We start from the raw sequence: 21304 nt of genomic DNA, 5'->3' as shown, positions 1-21304 counted from the left end.
TTCTGCCGGTTGCTGGCTGGGGCAGCCTAGGCCAGCCCTGCACATCTGTAAAGGGCTTACAGACAATGCTGTTGGTGTGTCATCCCGCTTCAGAGAAGGAGAAACCCAGGCAAAGGGTGAGCATCAGCGCTTACTTGGAACGTGATCCCAGCGTCTGCTTCACATCTACGAACCCACAGGGCTAGGGGCTCCCCACTTCAAGCCAGCCTCAGCCACTAAAGTTATTAAAATGTATTGGAGGGCTCCAGGCAACTTCATTTGACCTCAGTGCTCTGCTCCACCAGCGCACTCCTGGGATAGGGTCTTCCCCAGCACTCTCTGGCTCTGCGTTGCCACCTTACTGTCAAGGCCATCTCCACAGGAAAGCAAGATCTCTGTGACTATGGACTCTTGGCTCTCCATTGAGGGACACAAGGGAATGGTGCATTTGTGGCTAGTTGGAAGTGGGTGAGGGGCTTCTCTCTGACTTTGTAGTCATCAGCTTTGCATCCTGGGGGTGGTGGGCTTCGGGTTAGAGAAAGAGTGTATACATGTAAACATATGTGAATGTGTTGTAGACTTGGAAATGTGTACACATGTGAGCACGGGGGAGCATACACGCATGTACACATGCCCACATGGTATGTGGATATTAACATTTGGCCAAGCAACTTCCTTTGCATCCTTGACTGTTTCTAAGGTATTGGTAGATGGGGATTTCTTCTGGGGATGGGAGTGAAGGAGTTTACTGAGCCCTGGCTCCTAGACACGCAGGTCTCAGCCCTTGCCACTGAGGCCCAGCCAAGTGGATTTTCCTGGCTAGGGCCTGCTTGGTTCCCACCCAGGGGTCCCCTCCTCCAATGTGACCTCAATCTGTCCACTGCTTTTCCTCCCCGCTGGCCTCTGGCCATTTTGTTTTGTGTTATCACAGCAAACATCACAATGCAGAATAAATGAAAAGGTGACCCTCAGGGCTCCTCTCCTTTCTTCTACCAACTAACATTATTTGTGGTGCGCATTGGGTGCTAGAGACCCAGGAAGGGGGAGGGGGCTCTGGCCCAACCTCACAGAACTCCCAGTGCAGGGGAGGGGCTTCCACTTGTCTCAATGCCACCCTTCACCCTAGCCAGGCTTGGTACAGCCAACACCAGGCTAGACCAAAGAAACCTAGTGTGCTAACCCCAGGTGCTTCTGGGATTCCCACAGCCACAGATGGAGGATGGGGTGGGGAAGGCCGGAGCCATTTGTTCATTTCTTAGAAAAGAAGAAGCTACAAGTAACGGAGTGCCCAGAGTTCACGAAGATTGCAGGAGAACAGTCACTCCACCGCCTTGATGGCTGCACCAGGGTGGGCAACAGCCACACCACAGCCTGCAGCACCCGGTGGAAGCCAAGGTGCCAGCCCGTAACCCCTGCTCTTGGTAAAGGTGGGTAGAGCTGAGGGCACCGTCCTGTGAGTCCCAAAACCCCTGGGCCAGCTAGACTAGGTTCCCAGGAGAACTGACCTGAATGTCTCATCTCCTCTGGCTAAAATACAAAACCCTGGATCTCTCCCTTAGCTTTCAGGGGGCCCGGAGTCAACCTGTCTCCTCACCTAGGCCAGGTGCCTGATCCTGCCCCATCTTTATGATTCATATTGTATATATTAAAAAAGCCATTCTACAGATTGCCAAATGGACTGAGGAATAAACCCAATTAAACTGTCTTTCCTCCACCAGGCAGGAGAGGCTGCTTGGTGAAGTTGGACTGACTGTGGGGCCCTGTGCCGAGCCACCACCCCGACTAGACAGGCTGCCAGCATCTGGCCAGCGCAGCCGTCTCCCTGGAAAACGAGATGCTTCTTATTGAGATAACGAATCGCTCCATTTAGATCCAAATTAACCTCCCCCAATTACCCCATTCTCTACCACATTTCACCAGATCGAACCCCTTCCGCCCGCACAGTCAAGTGCCCAGCCCTGCCCAGGTCACGTGCACCCCAAAGCCCAGGCAGCTCAACAGCCTCAGCCAGGCTGGCCCGTGCCCTCCCGAGATGGGTCACGTTTCCCCTTTCTTCCTTTCTTTTTTGGGGGTGGGGGTGGAAAGCTTGATGCAGCTGCTGCTCTAAGGAGTGGGAATTTTTATTTTATTTTTTTTAGCTCGTTCTTTGAAATAAGGATGCAATATGGGATCAATTTTTGATGACAGTGAAGTAAAAGGGGGAAAATAGTAGCAATTTTCTCTTCTGAACATGCCCTATTTAATGGAAGGATGTCAAGGTGGAGTTTTATATGGAGGAGAGACCATGTGTTCCTAGGGACACATGGGCAGAGATGCTGGGCACGATTTCAGCTTGAGGGTGGCTGGGAACCCCCCTCATTCCCTAGTGTCTTCCACTAGGGGGTTACTAGGGTGGGGCATGGAAAGGTTGAGCTTCTGCCCCCCCTTACCTGGCTCCGCAATGGACCCTCCTGGCTTTGTGCTCTGCTGGTCTCAGTTTGCATCAGGATTCTAGAGCTGAGACCCCAGGGAATCTTGTGTTAATTAGGGTTATAAAATCCTGCCCAGCTGCTGTCGCCTTTATGTTAAACCCAGGAAGCTGAGCTTTAGTTGGCCTGAGCTTCAGGGTAGGGGGTGGAAAGAGAGTAGGGAGGGGGAGGGGACCGGTTAAATCCCTGGCTGGCGGGGCTGGGATGGTCAGCACACCCAGCCTATTGTCTGGAGGCTCAGGATGGGGCGGTGGAGCGAGGAAGGGGCTGTTCACAGCAGACACTGAGGGGAAATGCCACGGCCCACTCCACCAGTGTCAGGATAGTTCAGCGGATTCAGACAAGGCCACATGCACTCACAGCGAGGTTCAGGTCCAGGGCACATTGGACCAGAGGTCAGTGTTTCTACCTCGAAACCCACCCCTTAACTCAATTTACCACAGAACACTTGAAATCTGAGGAGCTCTTCAGCACCCTGGCCAGTACTGGCCTGTTCTTCCAGAGGTCTAGTTTCCTGTGATCATATTTCTTTCAAGGCCTCCTTCCCCTTGCAGCTGGGGGCAGAGACGAGGCAGAAGGAGTGTGTACTTCGAAGGCTGCACAAATACAGGTATCAGACTCACAAACCACTCCAGGCTGTGTGTCCTGGACACAGGGGACTCGCACAGGCCTGCACAAAGCGGTGACTCCGAAGCCGTGCACCCCATAAGCCGTGCACCCCATAAGCACACCTCAGCCGAGGTAAAGCCCTTCCACAGCACAGCCTTGGTGACACACAGGAGGAAACATACTGGGTTCTTTCTATTGTTTTGTTTTTTCCCCACCTGCCACCCGAGGACCCACTGAACACAAGCAATTCGTCCCCAAATGTCACCTTCTAGAGTCTTTGCCATAAGGCCAAAGCAATACTGTACAAAAGGCCTTGCTGCCTCCTCCAGAGTGCCACACAGGACAGAAATTAAGGGCAGGTTGGATCCAAAATGTCTGCAGGTTCAAGGCCGGCTCCTTGTCTCAGCACCTGCCCTCAACAGACACCGCCCAAAGTCGCCACCTCCTTTTCTTCCTCGGCTGTGGCCGGGCCTCTGAAATAATTAGCAATTCTGCTCAACAAAACGCAGGCCCGATGGGATAATAAACTCCAACATCTGTCAGAAGAGCGAGCTCCTATGGAATTGCCAAGAGAAACATTTTTCTCCTCATTCAATTCACATTTAAATCGAAAACAACCCCTGCAAGTCTGCGCCAGGCCTGAGGCGCGGGGCTCCGGGAGCCCACAAGCTGTTCCTGGGCCTGCAAAGAGGCTCGGCGAGTGGCGATCACTCACTCAAATTAACAAATCATTTTATTTAGAAATGAAGAGAATTTGTAAGTGACGGGTGGCTTCAGGGCCACTGAGGAGGAGGGAAAGCCAGCCACTGGTGTGGTTATCACACAGGTAGACAGCTCTATGTCCCCCTAGCAGAAAGGTCTTCAGGGGGAACAGAAACCATAGGAGCCGGCACTCTGTTCACAGCCGCCCAGTAAGACAGACAAGCTAGGAATCACGTTGCCATTCTAAGGGGGTACACCGAGGGCCAGTGAATGCCATGGGTTGTACTTGGCCTGAAAAAGACACAGGCATCAGAGGGTACCTAGTCAGGGCTGGCTCTACCCCCAAAAGGAGCAATTCAACCTTCGGGCTGTAGGAGGTGCTATGCAGAAGGATAGGATGCCTTGTGTGACTTCAAGGTTGGATTTGGATATGGAGGAGACGCCAGTATAGTTATACTCCTGTTACAGGAGCTCCAGAGACTTCCATTCCAAGCCCAGGGCTGCAGTTTGGCCATTTTTGCAACGAAGGATATACACTCGGATCGTCATGGGCCCTCTCATGCATGACCCCCTCTGAAGGCCAGCTACCAAATAAAGAAATACTGCTGGTTACAAGCTCCAGACCTTAGAGCTCTGCATGCCTCCATCATACCTCACCTCAGGACTTGTGAAGTGCCTGTATCTTAACATCAGGTCTCTCTTTCAGGCTCTCACAGGACTTAACTTTTTGTTTGTTTGTTTTCCAAGACATGGTTTCTCTGTGGAACAGCCCTAGGTGTCCTGGAACTAGCTCTTGTAGACCAGGCTGGCCTCGAACTCACAGAGATCCGCCTGCCTCTGCCCCCTTAAAGGCATGTGCCACCACCGCCTGGCGAGGACTTAGCTTTAAACAGGCACAACAGCCTACTGTGGGAGGCAGAGGTATTTTTACCCCTTTCAATCACAATGGTCTCAGGGCCCAGAAACTGTGTCTTAAATGAACAAAGGAAAGGATGGATGTAAGACGTGTGCTCAGACATGCGTGAGACACGGGACACTGAGTGTGCTTGCTGTGATACGTTTTCATATCCTTATCCTTCTGCATGGACCGTTCCTTTTACCCAGAGCTTCATTCCTCTCAAGCCACTACCGGGTCTCTTCAGCTTAGTCCTCCTCGTCTTGTACCCTTGTCCCTCGATGGCTACAGCCCACTTTGAACCAACCTCCCCACCCCAGTGTTGGAGACTGAACACAGAACCTCACACATGCTCGGCCTGCCCTTCACCACCGTGCTACCCCCCCCCCCAGCCTTGGACCAGATTTTCTCAAGTCAGCTGGGACCTGGCTCCTCTTTGTCCTTCCTCCGGCCAGGGTTGGGCCTGGTGAGGTTGAGGGCTTGACCCACCTTGGAGAGCTTCCTGGCTGGAAATACCACGAGCTTTAGAACAAATCTAGAAGGTGGAGGGGCCTGTAGAGGACAAGACGGGTCTGAAGGGATGCAGCCTAAGAGAACAGGCGTCTAGGAAGGCGGAAGGAATGCTGGGGCCTACTAGAAACGGGGACTGCAGGCATGGGCTGTATTTGTAAGTCTGTGTGGTGCCCAAATCAAGTTCACCTTGTTTTGGCCATGTTGCTGCAGCAGGAGCCTTGAAGGGACAGAGTGTTGACTTTTCTCACCTCTCCCGGCTCTCTGGATTCTCCCAGCATGCTTGGGAGATTAATAAATGAGTGGAGCTTGGCATGGTGGAGCCCAGGGAAGACTGGATGTGCTACCGTGGGAGAAGAACACTGCCATTCTTGGTTTGGGAATCTCTGGCCCCACAGAGGATCCAGGAGATGGCAGGGCTGCAAGAGACAAGGCCAGAGGAGGGGCACACAGGCTCCCTTCCTAAGACTGCCATCCCTAGAGCCACAGCATGCCTGCAAAGGAAGCAGGCACTGCCCGGGGCTCAGCAGGGTGGACCACAGCCCAGGCACAGTCAGTGCTCACCAAGTCTTCAAGAGTGACCTTTGCCTTCCTCAAGAGGCTGCCAGGATTCCGATGCCTGGCCTCAATCCTGCGCCGGAGGTTCAGGGCTCCTATTGCCTCTGCCATCTTTCCCTGCACTTCCTCTTCCCCCACAATCCCTTCTGTGGGCCCATCCCTACCCTTTGTTTTGTTTGGTTTCTTGTGTGTGTTCATATTTGTGTGTGGGGGTGTGAGGGCAAACCTGTCTTCCTCAATGCCTTCTCTGTTTTATTTTTTTGAGTCAGGATCTCCTGTTGAACCTTGAGCTGACGAGTTGGCTGGACTGGTTGGCTAGCAAGCTCCAATAATCCTCCTGTTTCCACCTTAAATGCTGAGATTGCAAGTGTGTGCCACTATGCTTGGCCTTTTACGGGGTGCCAGGGACTTGAACCCCGTTTTCACACTTGCACAGCAAGCATCTGATCAACTGAGCTATCTCCCGAGCTTCTGTTCACTTATTTGTTGATAAATAGTTCAGGCTATCCTCAGATTCACTATATAGCTGAGGATGACCCTGAACTTCTAATTGTCCTGCTTCCACCCTTCAAGTTGGGGTACTGCAGGCATTTGCTGCCACACTTGGTTTCTGCCTTTCCTAAATGGCCCACAGGTTTCTTACTCCTTCTTCCTGTGGTGACATCGCCCTTAGCACTCACTCCCAGGCTGGCTGGGGTGGGCTCAGGGTCATTAAGCAGGGTGTCTCAGGAGGGATGTCGAGGGCAGCCTAGAAGTCTGTGTGTGTGTGTGTGTGTGTGTGTGTGTGTGTGTGTGTCTCACTCTAGAAGACTCTGTGTGTGTGCATGTGCGTGTGTGTCTCACTCTAGAAGACTCTGTGTGTATGTCTCACTCTAGAAGACTCTGTGTGTGTGTGTGTGTGTGTGTGTGTGTGTGTGTGTGTGTGTGTCTCATTCTAGCTCCACAGGGCTGACTCCTCCATCACAGTCCCTTCTCTGGTGCCTCCTGGCTATGTCTACTGCCATTGCTTCAGGCTGGAGCAGGAGAGGGAGGTGGAGGGAAGAGGTCGCCTAGAGGCATGCGATCCTTTGGTAAAGCCTTGTTCCTCTGTGGCTGCGTCCTGCCTGGCTTGAATTCTGAATTTCTAGGCACGCAGAGACTTACATGGGGATGGTCTCCGCCTTGAGGGTGGGGAAATGTAACCCACTGGGAGCATCTCAGGGTAAAACATGGGTATCCCTGGGAAAATCTGTGAGTTTGTGACACGCTATGGAGGTGTGGAGGAGTACTAGAGATATGGGTGGAGGAGACTCAATTCAATTTCCTGGGCTAGGGAGAGCTTTTGGTAGATAGTGCCTATACCAAAATTCTCTAGAGATGCGGTCCAGGAACTGCGTAGGGTTCAGCAAGCACAATCATGGTTTGACCCCATGAAGAACTTTGAAACAATTCTAATTGTGAAGCGGGGAGCTGGGGACACAGTGCATCTGTCTCCAGGGTCAGCACAGACTGACAGGTCACTGGCCTGGGAGAAAGACCTAGACTAGCCCCCTCCAGTCCTTTAATTACAGATTCTCATTTGCTTCCCTGATGTCAAGGACCGCTATCTCTAGCATCCCTCAGGCCTTGATCTTGTGAGCCAAGATCTGACAATGTGCCCCTGAGCTCTGAGTTGGGAATTTGACATGTGATGCTTCAGTGACCTAACTGGTGACCTTGAGACCCGTGATACCAGCCCTGGGCTGTAACTTGCTTGGTAGGTACTCCCTTAGCTTGCAACCCATGGACTCACATATGACCCTGAGGCCACCACAGCTAACAGTACCCTCACAGAGAAGCAGGAGGCCCCTTTACTCAGGGAAGTCCTGGCCTGTTTAATGGACACATGCTGTGACCCTGAGTGATTATGCTGGATGTAGTGGGCCACACATTAGGCCCCCCTTCGGATCCACTTTGAACATGACATCCAGGTCCTTAGAAATCCTGCCCCTGGCAGAGTTGGGGAGCCACAGAGCGGGGTATCCTCCTTGGGGCTAGAACCAGGTTCACAGAATCCTCTGTTGAGACCCAGACAGGCTTGGCCTCCAACTCCTTGCCTTCACCCATCCTGCCTTCTAAGAGGAAAATCATAGGGAAGTAAACCTTGAAGGGAGAAAGGAGAATGTTTTTAATTAAAAGTTTAAGAGAATTCACGTCCCGAGGGAATCACAGCAAGAAAAGGTGGGGAGACGGGGCGGGGGAGCAGAAAAGTAGGCCACACCAGCTAAGGCTCCGAGCCCAGCTCTTTCAGTTGCTTCATGCACTGCACAGGATCGCAGGCTGGGCCCTGGGCAACGCAGCCTCAGTTCTCCATTGGCAGAACGGGGCTCAGCTCTGATAGCCAGTCTGGGACCGTTCTGAGTAAGAGCTTAAAGGTGGGCATGACAGCACACAATAACAATACTAACACTCAGGAGACTGAAGCAGAAAGAGCATCGCTTGGAAGCCAGCCTGGGCTACCGATAGACCCTGTTTTAAAACAGAACCAACACAAAATCAACCGATCAACTGGCCTAAACGAGGGACTTCTCCCTCTGCCTAGCCCCAGACATTTCTGATCCTAGGAAGATAAGGCTTGAGGCTTGGTCGGGAATGGTCACGCTTGGCCAAGGCCTAGGGACGTGCAAACCCACTGTGGAGTTCTGCATGTGTCTTGTCTACAGGCGATGGCTTCAAGGAGTCCCTGCCTGAGGGCTCGTCCATCCCCTCTCCCTTCTTATGTCCAGCTTGACTACTACACACTGGCCCATCACATGCTGGGTGGGTGGCAACCCCACCATGTATTTTACTAGTCTGACCCCCGCGATTGGGCCATGCTTGGGCGTGAATAAAACAGGTGGATACTCTTGGGAAGGGACTGGCTTAGGTCTGTGCCGTCCCTTTCTCCTGGCATAGAGAGGGCTCTGCCAACCTACCTCAGGCCTAACCCACAGATTTGCTTCTATTCATCAGGCTGGGGCTGGGCTGTATTAAGGGGGTCACTGCTTGTGGGGCCCTATGTGGAGGAAATGGGGGCCAAAGCTAACCTGGAGATGTCCCTATACCTAGAAGTCTCTCTCTACCCCTTCCACCCTTTACTGGGAGAGGAAAAAGTAAAGAGGAATTATGACAGATGCAATAGTTTGCAAAATGAACTAATTACACGGTAGTCACACAGGGAGATGAGATTAGCAGAGGAATATTTGATAGAAGGAGCCCGGTTGTGCACATGTTATTTGGAGATTGTGGAACTCGGTACTCCTGTTGAAGCTTGAGAATGGGGGCAGTGGCCCCCTGAATTAGACCACAGTCCCAAGTCTGGGTTGTCACTACTGTCCATAGACTGTGGTTTACCTGTTGGCCCCAGCTCTCCCAAGTAACTGGGTCCCTGGAGCCTATCTAAAAGCTGACTAGAGGTCCCCAGCTCCGGGAGCCAGGGCTTCAAGCTATTAGCTGAGTAGATGGCCCTGCTAAACTTCAGGCTGGATGTGGTGTAACCATTGCAAAGTTACCCAAGACCCTGGGATCTGAGGGAGGCCAGGCTTTCACCAGCCCTTGCCCATAAGCCCCCTACTGTTCCACCCCACAGGCTCCAGGCTGGCCTCCTGATGAGGCAGCAAGTGACTACCTGAGAAGAAGGTGGGTAGGAGAAAGGCAACAAGCACTGCCCACTTCACGACAATCCCTTTGGATTCTGGAGGTTTGACTTCACTCTGCAGCCCACTCCCATTCAACATCTCCTGCCTCAGACACGAGAGCTCCAGGAAGTATCCGAACTCGCGCCCCCTGACCCCACCGCCGTCAACCCACCCTTGCCGCCTCTCTTGAGTCTGACATTCCCCCATTCTTCCTCATGAGGCTGCAGGCCTCCAGCCCCTCTCCTAACACCCTCTCCTTTCCCTTGAGTACCCCCGCTTCCTGTGTTGGAGACTGGATGGGCCTCTCACTTCAGAGCTCAGGTATCTAGCTCCGCCCCCTCTTCCTTTCCTCTCTCAGAGTGCTTCCCCTGCTCTCTGAGGGGCAAACTACCTCCTCTTCTCTGGCCTTGGCCTCAGTGCCACTTTTCTGTGCTTCCAAGCAACTGGGAGACGCCTTTCCAAAGCATCCCATGGTGAAGTGAAGTAGGGAGATGATCTTGTCAGGTCTCAGCCCAGAATCTGCCATCCAGAAAGGCTAAGCCCCTCCTCCGGAGCCTCCACACCCACAGTTTTGTGGTGTCTCAGTCAGAGGGAATCACTCAGTAAACCCACCGGTGGACTCTTAGACTCTTAGCACCCAACTCACAGGTAAGGCAACCAAGCAGAGAAATGAACCAGCTAGCAGAAGGCCCTGAGGCTGACATGACTTTTGTGCCTGTAACCTCGCTTGTCTTTCTACCCAGGTGCCTTGTCCTGCCCTGGAGGACTGTTCCCAGTGCGTCATCCTCTGAGGCACATCTCTGGAAAACCTGCTCCTCCACTGCTCTCTGGGCCTCGGTTCCCACCTGTCTTTGAGAGCCAGCCTCAGCACTGTCTCCGGTGCGGTGGCTCACTCCCACTCTCCAGGCTGTATGGACATCAGCTTCCCTCGTTCACGGCCTCCTGGAGCCACGCAGTCTCTTCCCTTGCCTCGTTTCTGCTTTACTGCCTGTCTGTTCATCTGGCCACCTGCTTAGGCCTCTTTTAGACGGCTGGACCTGGTGACTGGGGACACACAGGAGGAGGGGACCTGGAGGTGTGGGAGGTCAGAGAGACCCTGAACACAGGGCTTGAAGACTGCCTCTGCCTAGAACTCCTGAGCTGTGTGTGGGGGAACTTGCTTTCCCTGGCTCCATTGCCTGCCTTCTCACACTTGGCATTCCTGTGCACAGATGCATGGGCTGTAGGTGAGGAGATACATCAAGTGGCTCACTGACCCTGATCCTGCCAGGTAAGGGCTGAACCCCAGGTCCCCGGGTGGCTGGAGGATGCAGCCTCATGTCTTCAGCTCTCTCCATGGCTGGGCTCCAGCTGGTGTTGACACAGCAAACACGACTCCCATTCGCTGAGGAATGGAGTGGGCAAACACGAGGAAGCTACAAGAAAGGGCCAGCGCCGTGCCCAGCTTCCCCGTCACCAGTTACAAGGCCTGGGCCAGAAGGTAGGAAGCTCTGTGTGTGTAGCCTGGACACTGGGAGCCATGGCAGTGCAAGTCAGGAACAGCGTTCCTTGTCAAGTCCCCAGAAGAGGGAGGGCTGGCTGGGTGGGGCTGAGGGTCTACTGGTCCCCGAACTTCTGTGTTCCCTCATGTCCTTCCTCCTGTACTCTCTCTCCCTCCCTGGCTAAACCCTCCCCTTCTCAGGTCCCTTAGGCTCAGCCCCAAGTTCCGTACTTTCATGGATCATAGCATTGTTACCTTGACAGGCTGTACTCCCTCAGGTCTACGCACACTGTCCCTGTCCCTGGTGACACAGTACAATGCCTGCACACGACAGGCAAGTACTTAGTTCTAACAAACACTGAAGCAGGGGCACCTGAGGTGCCTAGACTCCTGTGACTTGATAAGCCGGTCACTTCCTGTGACTTGATAAGCCAGTCACTTGGCCCTCTCACTACCTGTGTTGTGTCCATCACCCGAGATCAATGTCACCAACTACTGACCAGTGCTTTCTCCCATAGGCAGGCACCCACTGTCACCATGGAGGTGCTGCCTATTGCGTAGCTTGAAGCTCAGAGAGCTAGGTGAGTCTGCTCCTAGAACATGCTTCAAGAGCAGACCATGCCTACAGGTGTGCATTAAGCATTCCCTAGACCAGATGGTGAGTTCTGTCCCTGGCTTCTCCTCGGCCACATGCCTCTTCCCTGCAGGGGAAACTGAGGTACAGTTTGCACCTTCTGCTCATGCTCCTTACCAGGCCAGTGCAGGACTAGACACTGCTGAGATAGCCCCCATTTTTTTAGAGATACTGTGGCTTTGGAGGCTGTCCTGGAACTAGCTCTTGTAGACCAGGCTGGTCTCGAACTCACAGAGATCCGCCTGCCTCTGCCTCCCGGGTGCTGGGATTAAAGTGCCACTATTGCCCGACGAGATAGTCCTTCTTTTCTGCCTTTGACAATTCCTCCTGTCTTCTAAGACACGGTTTAAATTGCCACCTCCTCCAGGCTGTCATCTTGGACTTCTCAGTTCCACGGTGGCTATATGTGCACTGACACCCCATAGGTTATTGTCGATCTCCTTGGAATCTGGGACCCAGAGGGTCAGGATCAGCCTGGCTGGCACGCTGTTACCCTCCCCAGTCCTCTCACACAAGGATTTCAGAACAAAGCACCACACGCTATTAAAACTCAATTAAATTTCTCACTTCTATGATCCTAAATTAGTCTGGTTTGTCCCTGTGGCACCTGTAGGTCCTTTTCCTCTGCCTCCTAGGAGCTCTCTGTTTGCCAGCTAGGACTCCCTACCCCCACCAGTCCCAGAAGAGTAGGCACAAGTAGAGGGGACTCTCCCCCTGAGTTTAGGCCTTGTCTGGGGAATGGAGTTCAGTGTTCCTCCTTGGGCTCAGGAATCATTTCCTCTATCTAGTTGGCCCTGCCCCTGAGTCAGAGCAATGCCGTTTCCTGGTCTAATACATTCAGGCTATCAGCCCCTTCTCCCTAACCTGACCCTGGGAGAGCTAGCTACAGTGTGTGTGTGTGTTTCATCTCCTAGACCTTAGGGATATTGCACCCCATCCTCAAACCCCTTCCTTGAATAGCAGATGTTGGGGAATGGCTGAGGCTCTTCCGGACCCTTTTCTCTGGAGATCCCAGGTGAAGAGCCTACTGCACAAGGACAATTTGAGACTAGAGGAGGCCAGCTCCAAATAGACAGTCTGGCATTCCTGGAGGCCCAATAGGTCTCAGTCAGCTGGGCAGGTAAAGATGATGGAATGATGAGATCCTGGGATCCCTTGGCTATGCCCCAGCCACACTATACTCGTATGGTCCTCCTAAAGACCCAGGGAGACTAGCTCTTGGCCCCTCCAGCACAGTCTAGAGTCCTCCAGGGTATCTCAGAATCTTCTGGCCATCCAACCAGGATACAGGTAGGAGAGGAGGGCTCCACGCTCGTGTCCAGTGGGAACTGGGAGCAGCGTGTCTTTTTCTCGCTCATGCTGACTGACTTCAAGGACAAGGATGCTTGGGTGTGTGGGGAGTGACCACCAACTTCTATACATATTCGGGCCACCTCCTCTGAGGACACTTCCCTGACCTCCATCCCTAAACAGTGGCTTAGGAGAAACCTCAACGCTACCTGGGCTTCCCCACTCGTGCCCCGCCCGTCTTCCTTCTGACCACACACAAGGAAGGTGCTCGACAGATGCCCGTTCACTAATCCAGTGCATCCTTGTCCCCAGGGGCCCCCAGCTGGCTCCTCTGGGTGGCACCTTGCCAGGAAGCAGCACTGTTTGGGTGAGGGGAGAATAATCAGCCGTAAACGCCGCAATCAGGGAGAAAAGGCTGCTCAGGCCCTTGGCGCCCACGCGTGCGCCTAATTGGCTCCACGTGTCTGCAGCTCCTTTCAAGAGCGGGAAAGTGGAAGGGTCAAGATCTCTTAATGTTCGTAATGGAAGGGAGGCAGAAGCCATTGCCAGCCCCACATAAACACCTTTTAATTGCTCAGAGAAGGGTGGGCAGAGGCAACGGGCGCTGCAGGCTCCCTTGCCTGTCAGCCCGCCATTACTGTCCCTGTTCTGAGTTTGACCCCAGAAGCTGAGCTCCAGCAGAATCTGGAGCCACGGTCCAGCGTCTGTTCCGCAAATGCTTACAAAGCTCCTACTGCAGGCCAGGGCTTGGCAGATGACTCGTGGCCTGAATTTCCCAGGACCAACCTATTTGTCGAAGCCTCCTCAATGAATTCACCACTGGACTCAGCTGAACTGGCCTCTAGCTGTCTCAGAACCCAACCATTCCCCTTGCTGCCTCTTCCAGGCAGCCTTCCCTTATTGCCCCTTTGGAAGAAAGGAATCTTTCTCTTTCTGAGGCTCTCTGGTCCCCAGTGCCCCACTGCCTGTGGGACTTCTATTCATTATCACCCCATTGCTTGGGCCACCTGACCAGGAAATACTTACTGTACTTGGAGACAACTGTTAGAGTGGCGTAGAGGACAAGGGTGCCCCAGGGCTCGGAGCAGTTCAAAGTGCCCCTGGTACTGAGGCCGAGACTCTGCTCAAACGGAGCCGAGTGGGAACAGCCTGTCCTCAAGCCCCTGGCCTCCACCTCCTGCCCCCTTGAACACCCAGCTCAGAGCTCCATTCCTGAACAAACCCGGCCACGCTGCCAACATGCGTCGGCTAATTGGGTTAAGTGGCCATTAGCGGCAAAAGCAGGGCGACTGCGCTCAGAAGGGTTTTTAATTCTACTCTTTAAATGATGCTAATTCCCCAGAGGCCACTGATGGTGGAGGTGCTGCCCACTGGAACCCCCAGATCCAAGGCTAGGGCTGCATTCCCCCTTGCTCCACCCATGTGAGCTTTGTGAGGGGCCTATGGGAGGGACGCACATTGTCTAGGAAAGAAAGTGAGGGGACAGGGATTTGTCCAAGGTCACTAGGTCACCACAGATCACAGTCCTGTCCTGCAGACGACTGGTGCTACGTGGTCATAATGGTGGCACATATGAAAGTGCTGTCAGTTTGCATGGCCTGAGTTTCTAGGTTCCGGATCCCAGCCAGGCTTTACCACTGCCCCTGGCTTGTCTAAGTTGGAAGACAAGAGGACTTCCTGGAGCAGGCTGCCAGTCTCCACACTGATACACACAGTGATGAGCTTTGGTCTAGGTGCCATGCCTTGGGTGCCCTGGCCCTGGTATTCCCATTCTCTGGCAATTAGCTCACTAAGCCAGCATGCCCTTAGCTTACCTATGGGCTTATCTCTCACTTTATCTAAGACCTCTTCTCTGAGCTACACGGCAAAGGTGCCGGGGACGGGCAGCAAGCCACACAGCCTTCAAGGACACTGTCCTTTATGAATGACAACTCTTAGAGTGGTAAAACTAGAGGTACTGGGCAGGGAGGGTGCTCATGCCCTTAGTTTTATTTATGTTTCTGAGACATGGCCCCTTGATGTTGACAGGTGGTTTTGAACTCTTGAACTCAAGCAATTCTCTTACCTTAGCCTCCCGAGTAACTGACACTACAGGCACAGAGAAGGAATCTAGGGACTGAGATGGGTGGTCTCGGCATATGAAGGTAGGAACATGGCCTGTCCTTCCCTGCTGCACCTTCAGCAAGAGCACAGGGATTATCACATGGTTGGCCATAAGTGAACACTGGTGACAACCCCAAGGGGAGACATAACAATGAATAAACGACCTTTCCGAGAAAAGGGCTGTGTGCCAAGTCCTCAATTGAGAGGGGATGGGGACATGACAATTGTGTTTCACATCTGCCCAAGTTCTTACGGTGTCTTCTTGTCTCTTCTGGGGCTCAAGTCCCTAAAAAGCCCTGGCTCAAAGGCTTCATCTCCTTCGGTAGTTGAAGTTTCAAGACAGGGTTCCCTCCACGTGTCCAAAGCAGAGAGACTAGCGTGGTTTCTGAACCGGGGACCATGCTTCTTGTGCTTGCGAGGCCCCGAGCTGGCTGCCTTCTGCCTGGTGGACCCTGATTGGACAACACAGTGAACTCGTGCCCTGCAGTGCTCAGTGCCCTCTTTGCAAGCCCCAAATTACGATTCAAGACCGGATCAAGGGTTTTAAATTGGATTGCTGGGTGGGGTCCAGGGAAGGAGAAACGATGGAGTGGGGGGTGGGGCCAAGACCTCCCCCAAGCCCCTCCCCTCCTTTGCACTCAGGCTGCACACAAATGTGGGAAAGAAGCAAAGGGCCAGAACTTGATTAAAAGCAAATTTAAAGCATAAAAAAGTCCAAAGCTTACTTTGAACAATTAGAACCAAGGGGCAGGCAGTCCTCATGTCCTGTGGGGATGTAGGGTGAGCCTGGGCTCACTGCAACAGGAGGTGGTGCTGGGACTGCAAGGGTTTATAATGCATGCCTTGGGATTGTGGAGAGCCACAGCTCAGGATCCGAGACAGGAAGACCTGTGCTCAAATCCTGGTTCTCTGGCATCCTGTCCAGACACCTCCAAGTCGCAATGTCCCCGTCTATGAGAGGAAGGGGTAAAGACTTCCTTTTGGGCTTGCTATGAGAATGACTGGTGATACACTGACCACATGGCGAGTGCCTTTTCCCATCATTCTTCTATTGAAGACCATTTTGTATCGGGCCCTGACTGTGTACCAGGGAATGCGCTGGTGCTGTCAACTCAGTGAAGGAAGTATCTGTCCTGTCTCTCAGGCAGGGATGAGCATGTGGGGTACATGATGAGAGTTGCACTGAGACTCCAATCTGTGGCCATGCCTCGAATCCCTCTGCTATTAGGGTTGGCTGTATTGGGTTAAGGGGAGTAGGGAATGACTCAAGCCTGTGGTTTCTGAGGACAGCGGGGCCTGTGTCCTGGCATGCTTTCACTGCCACTATTCAGCAGAGCCTCTACCAAGATGACCCATCCTGAAGTCTTGGAGTGATGCCCTGAAAGACATTACCATGACCTTTCCCACACATACCTGATGTCAACACGAATTTGGCTGGCAAGCCAGGTATGGTGGTATATGATTGTAATCCCAGTTCAGGAGGCATGGAAGTATGAGGCCAGCCTGGGCTACAGACTTAAACCTTATCTTAAAAAAAGTTTGAGCAAGACAGCCACATTCTGCAGATTGGGAGGGGGCAGGAAAACTAGGAAGCAGTGTGCAACTAAGGGTCTGGAATGAGGGAGGGAAGGAGACAGAATAAGGTAAAAAGGGAGAGTGGCTTGGGTGCAGCGTGCCAGCTAAGTGGGTGAACACATGGTTGAATACTAATAGGAAGAGACCTTTGACCCCTACAGCTGAAAACTGGCTTTGCCCCTTCTATGGCAGCCTGACTTCCAAATGACTTCCCTGATCTGTGAACAGGATATCCGGAAAATCAGGTGAGACTAGATTTTTTAGGCACAGCTCTGGGTTTTCTGGGCTCATAATTGTTGGGTGATCCTTAGAATTCATTTTCCCTCCGATTAGAAGGCCAGCCCAACCCTCTTCCATGCACTTACAGTGGGGTCCAGCTACTGGAAAAGGGAACTCCTTCTTTATTGGGGTCTAGATATGGAGGATCTAGGCCTGTTGCCTTGACTTGACCCTGGCCTCAGTTGTGGATGGATGTGCTAATTTTTTAAAAATTGCTTTATTGAGATTTAATTGACATAGCCAATTTAGTCACATTAAACATGCATTTCAGTGGTTCTTAGTTTAATTAGAGTCGTGCAACTACCACCATAATCTAACTTTAGAATATTTTTATCAGCACCGAAAGGAGACCCTGCATTCACCAGACATTTTCTCCCCACTCGCCCTTGACAACCAGTAAGCCAGCTTGCCATGTTTATGAATTTGCCTTTACTTGACATTTCATAGAAACAGGAACACACTTGTGGCCTTGGTCACTGGCTTCTTTCACTTGGCATGATGCGTTTCAGTTCAGCCATGCTGTAGGGCTCAGCGAGATTTCTTCCTTTTTTTTTTTAAAACCAGATGTTCATTTATGAGTGACTTTCTAGCTTCTGAGGGCCCCTTCACCCCTGCTGTCCTTGGAGCGAGCAGGGGTCTGGTTGCTTTGTCAGGCTAGTCTGGCAGGTCTTATACTCATGCAACTGTGTGCCTGCGAGCTGCAACCTCCCTGAGTATAAACTGGGAGACTGAGGCCCAGAGCAGGCAGAGCGGGGACTCCAGCCTTCCCCATCTGTAGCTGCCTCTGTGCCATCCCCTCCCTACCAGGTCCTGCAGCCCACCTGGGGGCGTACTCCACCAACAAGTCACTGTTCTGACCAGTGCCCACTCCCCCACCTACAGACAAGCCAGGAGACTGACAGGAATGCGACAGTTCCAAGGCCCTGCGGGAGGGACATGCAGGACTGCCTAAGTCTGCCAGGTCACCTCACTTGCAGCCAAACCCAGTTTTAACTGCCACGGCTGCACACAGCCCTGTAGCTGTTCCTCCGGCTGAAGTTCAGGGATCCAAGCACTCGGTGACAATGAGGGCTGGAACACCACCTTCAGTCAAGGCCCCTGCACCCAGCCTTCCCTTAACGTTCTCATGCTCCCGGTCCACTGGCCTACCTTCAGGGCCTGCACCTTCCTGTCCAGCAGGCTCTCAATGTCCCCTGCCACCTTCTCCACCAAGTTCTGAGGTTCATTCTCTTGTACTTCAAACAGGTTCCGATTGTCCTTGTAGATCTAGAAGGAAGCAGAGGTGAAGGGTGAGGCCAGAGCGATCCCAACTCCCACGCCACGGTCTCACATACTGTCGCTGCATGTGCAGCTCAGTTCAGCTCTCATCCTATAGGACCCTGGCTCTGGTCCTCACAAGCAGAGTCCAGGACCTTCATGATCTCAGCGGAGGGGAGCACAGGGCTGGGGCTCTATGGCTTGCATCTGGGATGAAGGTCCAGTGGGAGCTAGTTGGTGGCCAGTGCTGGTGGCTGATGGTCCAAGTTTGCCTTGTCTGGGCCTCAGGGATCCACTGTTAATTCAAAGTGGTTATAAGCAGCAGAGGGGAGGGGTAGGCTGGACGGGGAGCAAAAGGCAGTGGATGGCGAGGGAGACCGAGCTAAAAAGCATGTGTCATAAACCACATCCCAACATGAAGATGTCCTCACACCACACATGCACATGTACGTACATATCCACAATGAATCTTTTACGTGTGTGTATGCATAGCTGCTCCTCCACATAGCCTCAGGAAATGTGTTCCTTTTGCAGGTGCTGCCCTAGGCCATTTGCAGAAACTATGGAGAGTTCTAGGAGCCCCTTGGGGGCTCCTCTGCCACTCAACACAGAATATTGAGGGAGACCAGGTAGGAAGAATTAATCCGCCCATTCCCCCTCCTGAGGAGGTGGAGTCTGAGTGCACATGCATGGAAATCGATGGCTAGTATGTGACATGGCTTGACACTGGTGTGCACATGCCAGCATGTGGGTGAGGTTAGGGTCTCTAGATACAGTCTGGGAGCTTGTATGTGAGTCTCAGAGGCAGATTTCTGCAGGCGTCTTTGTTCAGGCTCGGGGTCTTGGGTATGTGCATGCATACGTATGCGGTATACACCTGTGAATGTCTCCAAGCCTGACCTGGTCTGTGCACCCATTCAAATGATTCCAGGAACTTTGTACTCCAAGTTGGCTCCTTCACCACTACAGGTCATAGGCCCAGCTACCAGGACAGAGCCTTGCCACCAGGCTGTGCAGAAGTGGGAACGTGTGGAGACAGAAAGGACTGGCAGTGACAGAGGCGTCAGTGAGAGACAGACAGACAGGGCTTGATAAGGTCGGAGAATGACAGAAGTGGTGCAGAGATAAGGACTCTGTCATCTGTCAAGGGAATGGGCTGGGGGCTGGGGGCTTCAGGCTTGCTGCCTGCCCAGGGCCTGGCAGTCCAAGGGTTAAAGCAATACACAAAGCAGGCTCAGGCAATCTTCTCCTCCTCCTGCCATCCCCCATCCCTCTCAGCTTCTCTTTTCTTTTTGTCCTTCTCTTAGAACAAAATAATTTCTGAAGTCGCTCCTTCCCACAGAGCTGTGGCAGTTAGAAGGCGAGTAGCAGGGCCTGTCTGCACAGCCCAAGAGGCCCGAGGATCTGAGTGGACACCAGGGCAGGTTGTTCCATAGAGTACACGCTCAGCCTCTGGACCAAGGTCCTCAGATGGGCCACAGCGATGGAGGCGAAGGGAAGGAAGAATCGGAATCCTAGGGTTGCAGAGAAATGCAGGGAGCCACCATCCTGCGTTAGGGAAACCGAGAGCAGACACAAGAGCACAATTCTGGACGTAGGACTGAGTGGCAAAGCCAGGCTCCGTATCTTCTCTGACCCATCCTTCTCAGGTCTGGAGGCTTAACACCCTCCACCCCCATCCAAGCTTTGGACCAGTCTGGTTGTGTAGAAACCATGACTACACAGCTGAAGCAGCACCCATTCTATTTGTGCCAGCAGGGGGCGCAGCTGCCTGGCTTCATCAGGGCCAAGGGATGAGTTCCTATACATTAAATTCCCTTGTCAAGGTCATTCCCAGGCTCTGAGGCTGGGCCATGCTGGTTTCCTGACATGCTTTCTGGAAACATCTGAAACCCCTTTCCTAGGTTTACAATACACCTAGAAGCCTATGTGGCTACTGGGTTGGAGGCCAGCAATGGAAAGAGATCTGGTGTCGGGGCTATGTACCTCAGGGTCCCAACAGGTGACACAAAGCTTGGAGGGTCAGGTTCTTTCAAAAGTCTTTGGAAGCTGGTATTCGATATATCTGTGAGAATGGGAGCCCTTCCAAGCCGGGCAGCAGCAAGACGCATATCCTCAGACCCCTGTACTGTTGCCACCACGGCTACTGTTCAAGGTCACCAAGGCTGAGGAAGTAATCTCAGTCCCCTCCCTGTCTCCACTCTTCTGCTAGATATGCCCACTGAGAACTGTCCAAAGCCATCAACTTTCATTCCCGAGAGCCCAACCTCTGTCTGAGTTTTGCCCAAGTCCAGCCCCACACCCTCAAGTCCCTCCCTCAGTCACCGTGTCTTTTCCTTAACACCTCAGTCTCAGCCCTGAAGGTGATAGCAGAGGAGTCCAGACACCAGGGAGCCACTGACAGCACACAGCGACAGCTAACTCCTTCGCTGTCCCCGCAAGCACCGTGTCTGTGTGCAGAGGGTACCGAACAAAGGCGTATGCCCAATTCCGCGTTCAAGAGCAGAGCGTTGGAGCCTAGGTTTCGCCCCTCCACCTCTGCCTGCAGCGGTGTGAGCTCCCAGAGCCCCGGATGCCTTTGACAGGCCCTCATCCTGTTCTACTTCTACCGAAGGACCTGTGGCGGTACCCTTCTGCTGGTCCCCGGTGCCTGCATTTGCGGCCTTTCGGGACTATTGCTATCCCCAGTGCCTGCATTTGCGGCCTCTCGGGACTATTGCTAGCAGACCATGCCCATGCTATGCCTGTCACTCTGCCTTCCCATGTGCTCCAAACCCTGCCAGAATGAGGAAATGGATTGCAAGGGGTTTCTGGTATAATGAAGACAGAATCCTAGTGGCTGCTCAAGCTTCCAGCCCAGCCATCCCCCAATCCCAAATGAACCCCTGATATGCAGCAGTTCCCAAATGGCAGATCTCTGGTGTCTCACACTTTCAACATTCCTTTGGACCTGTTCCAGCTGCTCTGTTCCCTGGAAGGGCCCTGAGCTCAGCCCCGAGCCCAAGGGAGATCCAAATGGCACAATTCGGCAGGTGCCCCTCCCCAGGAGGGAAGTCATCTCCACACTGGTGTGGGCTGGAGAGCTGCTTTTCAGCATGGACCCAGGAGGGAGCCCCGAGAAAGCACAGTGCTAACTCCCCACCGACTCCAACTCCTAGCCTTGGGACCAGCTGGGGTGCAGGGCCTCAGCCACAGCAGGACCACATGGCTGCTGGATTCCTTGGCCCAGAGAGTTATTTGGAAAAAAACAAATAGTTCTCCTAGCAATGCACCTTAGAGGTCCTCACCTTTAATCAGATAGCTGGTTGGAGGTGAACAAAGGGGCTACTG

General features: G+C 53.1%; 1 protein-coding gene across 9 annotated transcripts in view; it reads right to left on the bottom strand.

The window, feature by feature from the left end:
• The window catches only part of Cacna2d2 (calcium voltage-gated channel auxiliary subunit alpha2delta 2), a 130526-nt gene that overhangs the window by 47757 nt on the left and 61465 nt on the right, over positions 1 to 21304 (bottom strand). For all 9 annotated transcript variants that reach the window (XM_040739812.1, XM_040739814.1, XM_040739813.1 and 6 more), the window contains exon 3: positions 17867 to 17983. In XM_040739812.1, the coding sequence (XP_040595746.1) occupies positions 17867 to 17983 (117 nt within the window). The remainder of the gene's footprint in view (positions 1 to 17866; positions 17984 to 21304) is intronic.

The sequence above is a fragment of the Mesocricetus auratus genome, unplaced genomic scaffold (genome assembly GCF_017639785.1).
Source record: "Mesocricetus auratus isolate SY011 unplaced genomic scaffold, BCM_Maur_2.0 Super-Scaffold_100691, whole genome shotgun sequence".
Taxonomy (NCBI): Eukaryota; Metazoa; Chordata; class Mammalia; order Rodentia; family Cricetidae; genus Mesocricetus; species Mesocricetus auratus.
Note: the sequence above shows the minus strand (reverse complement) of the source record. Positions and strands in the feature narration are given on the sequence as shown.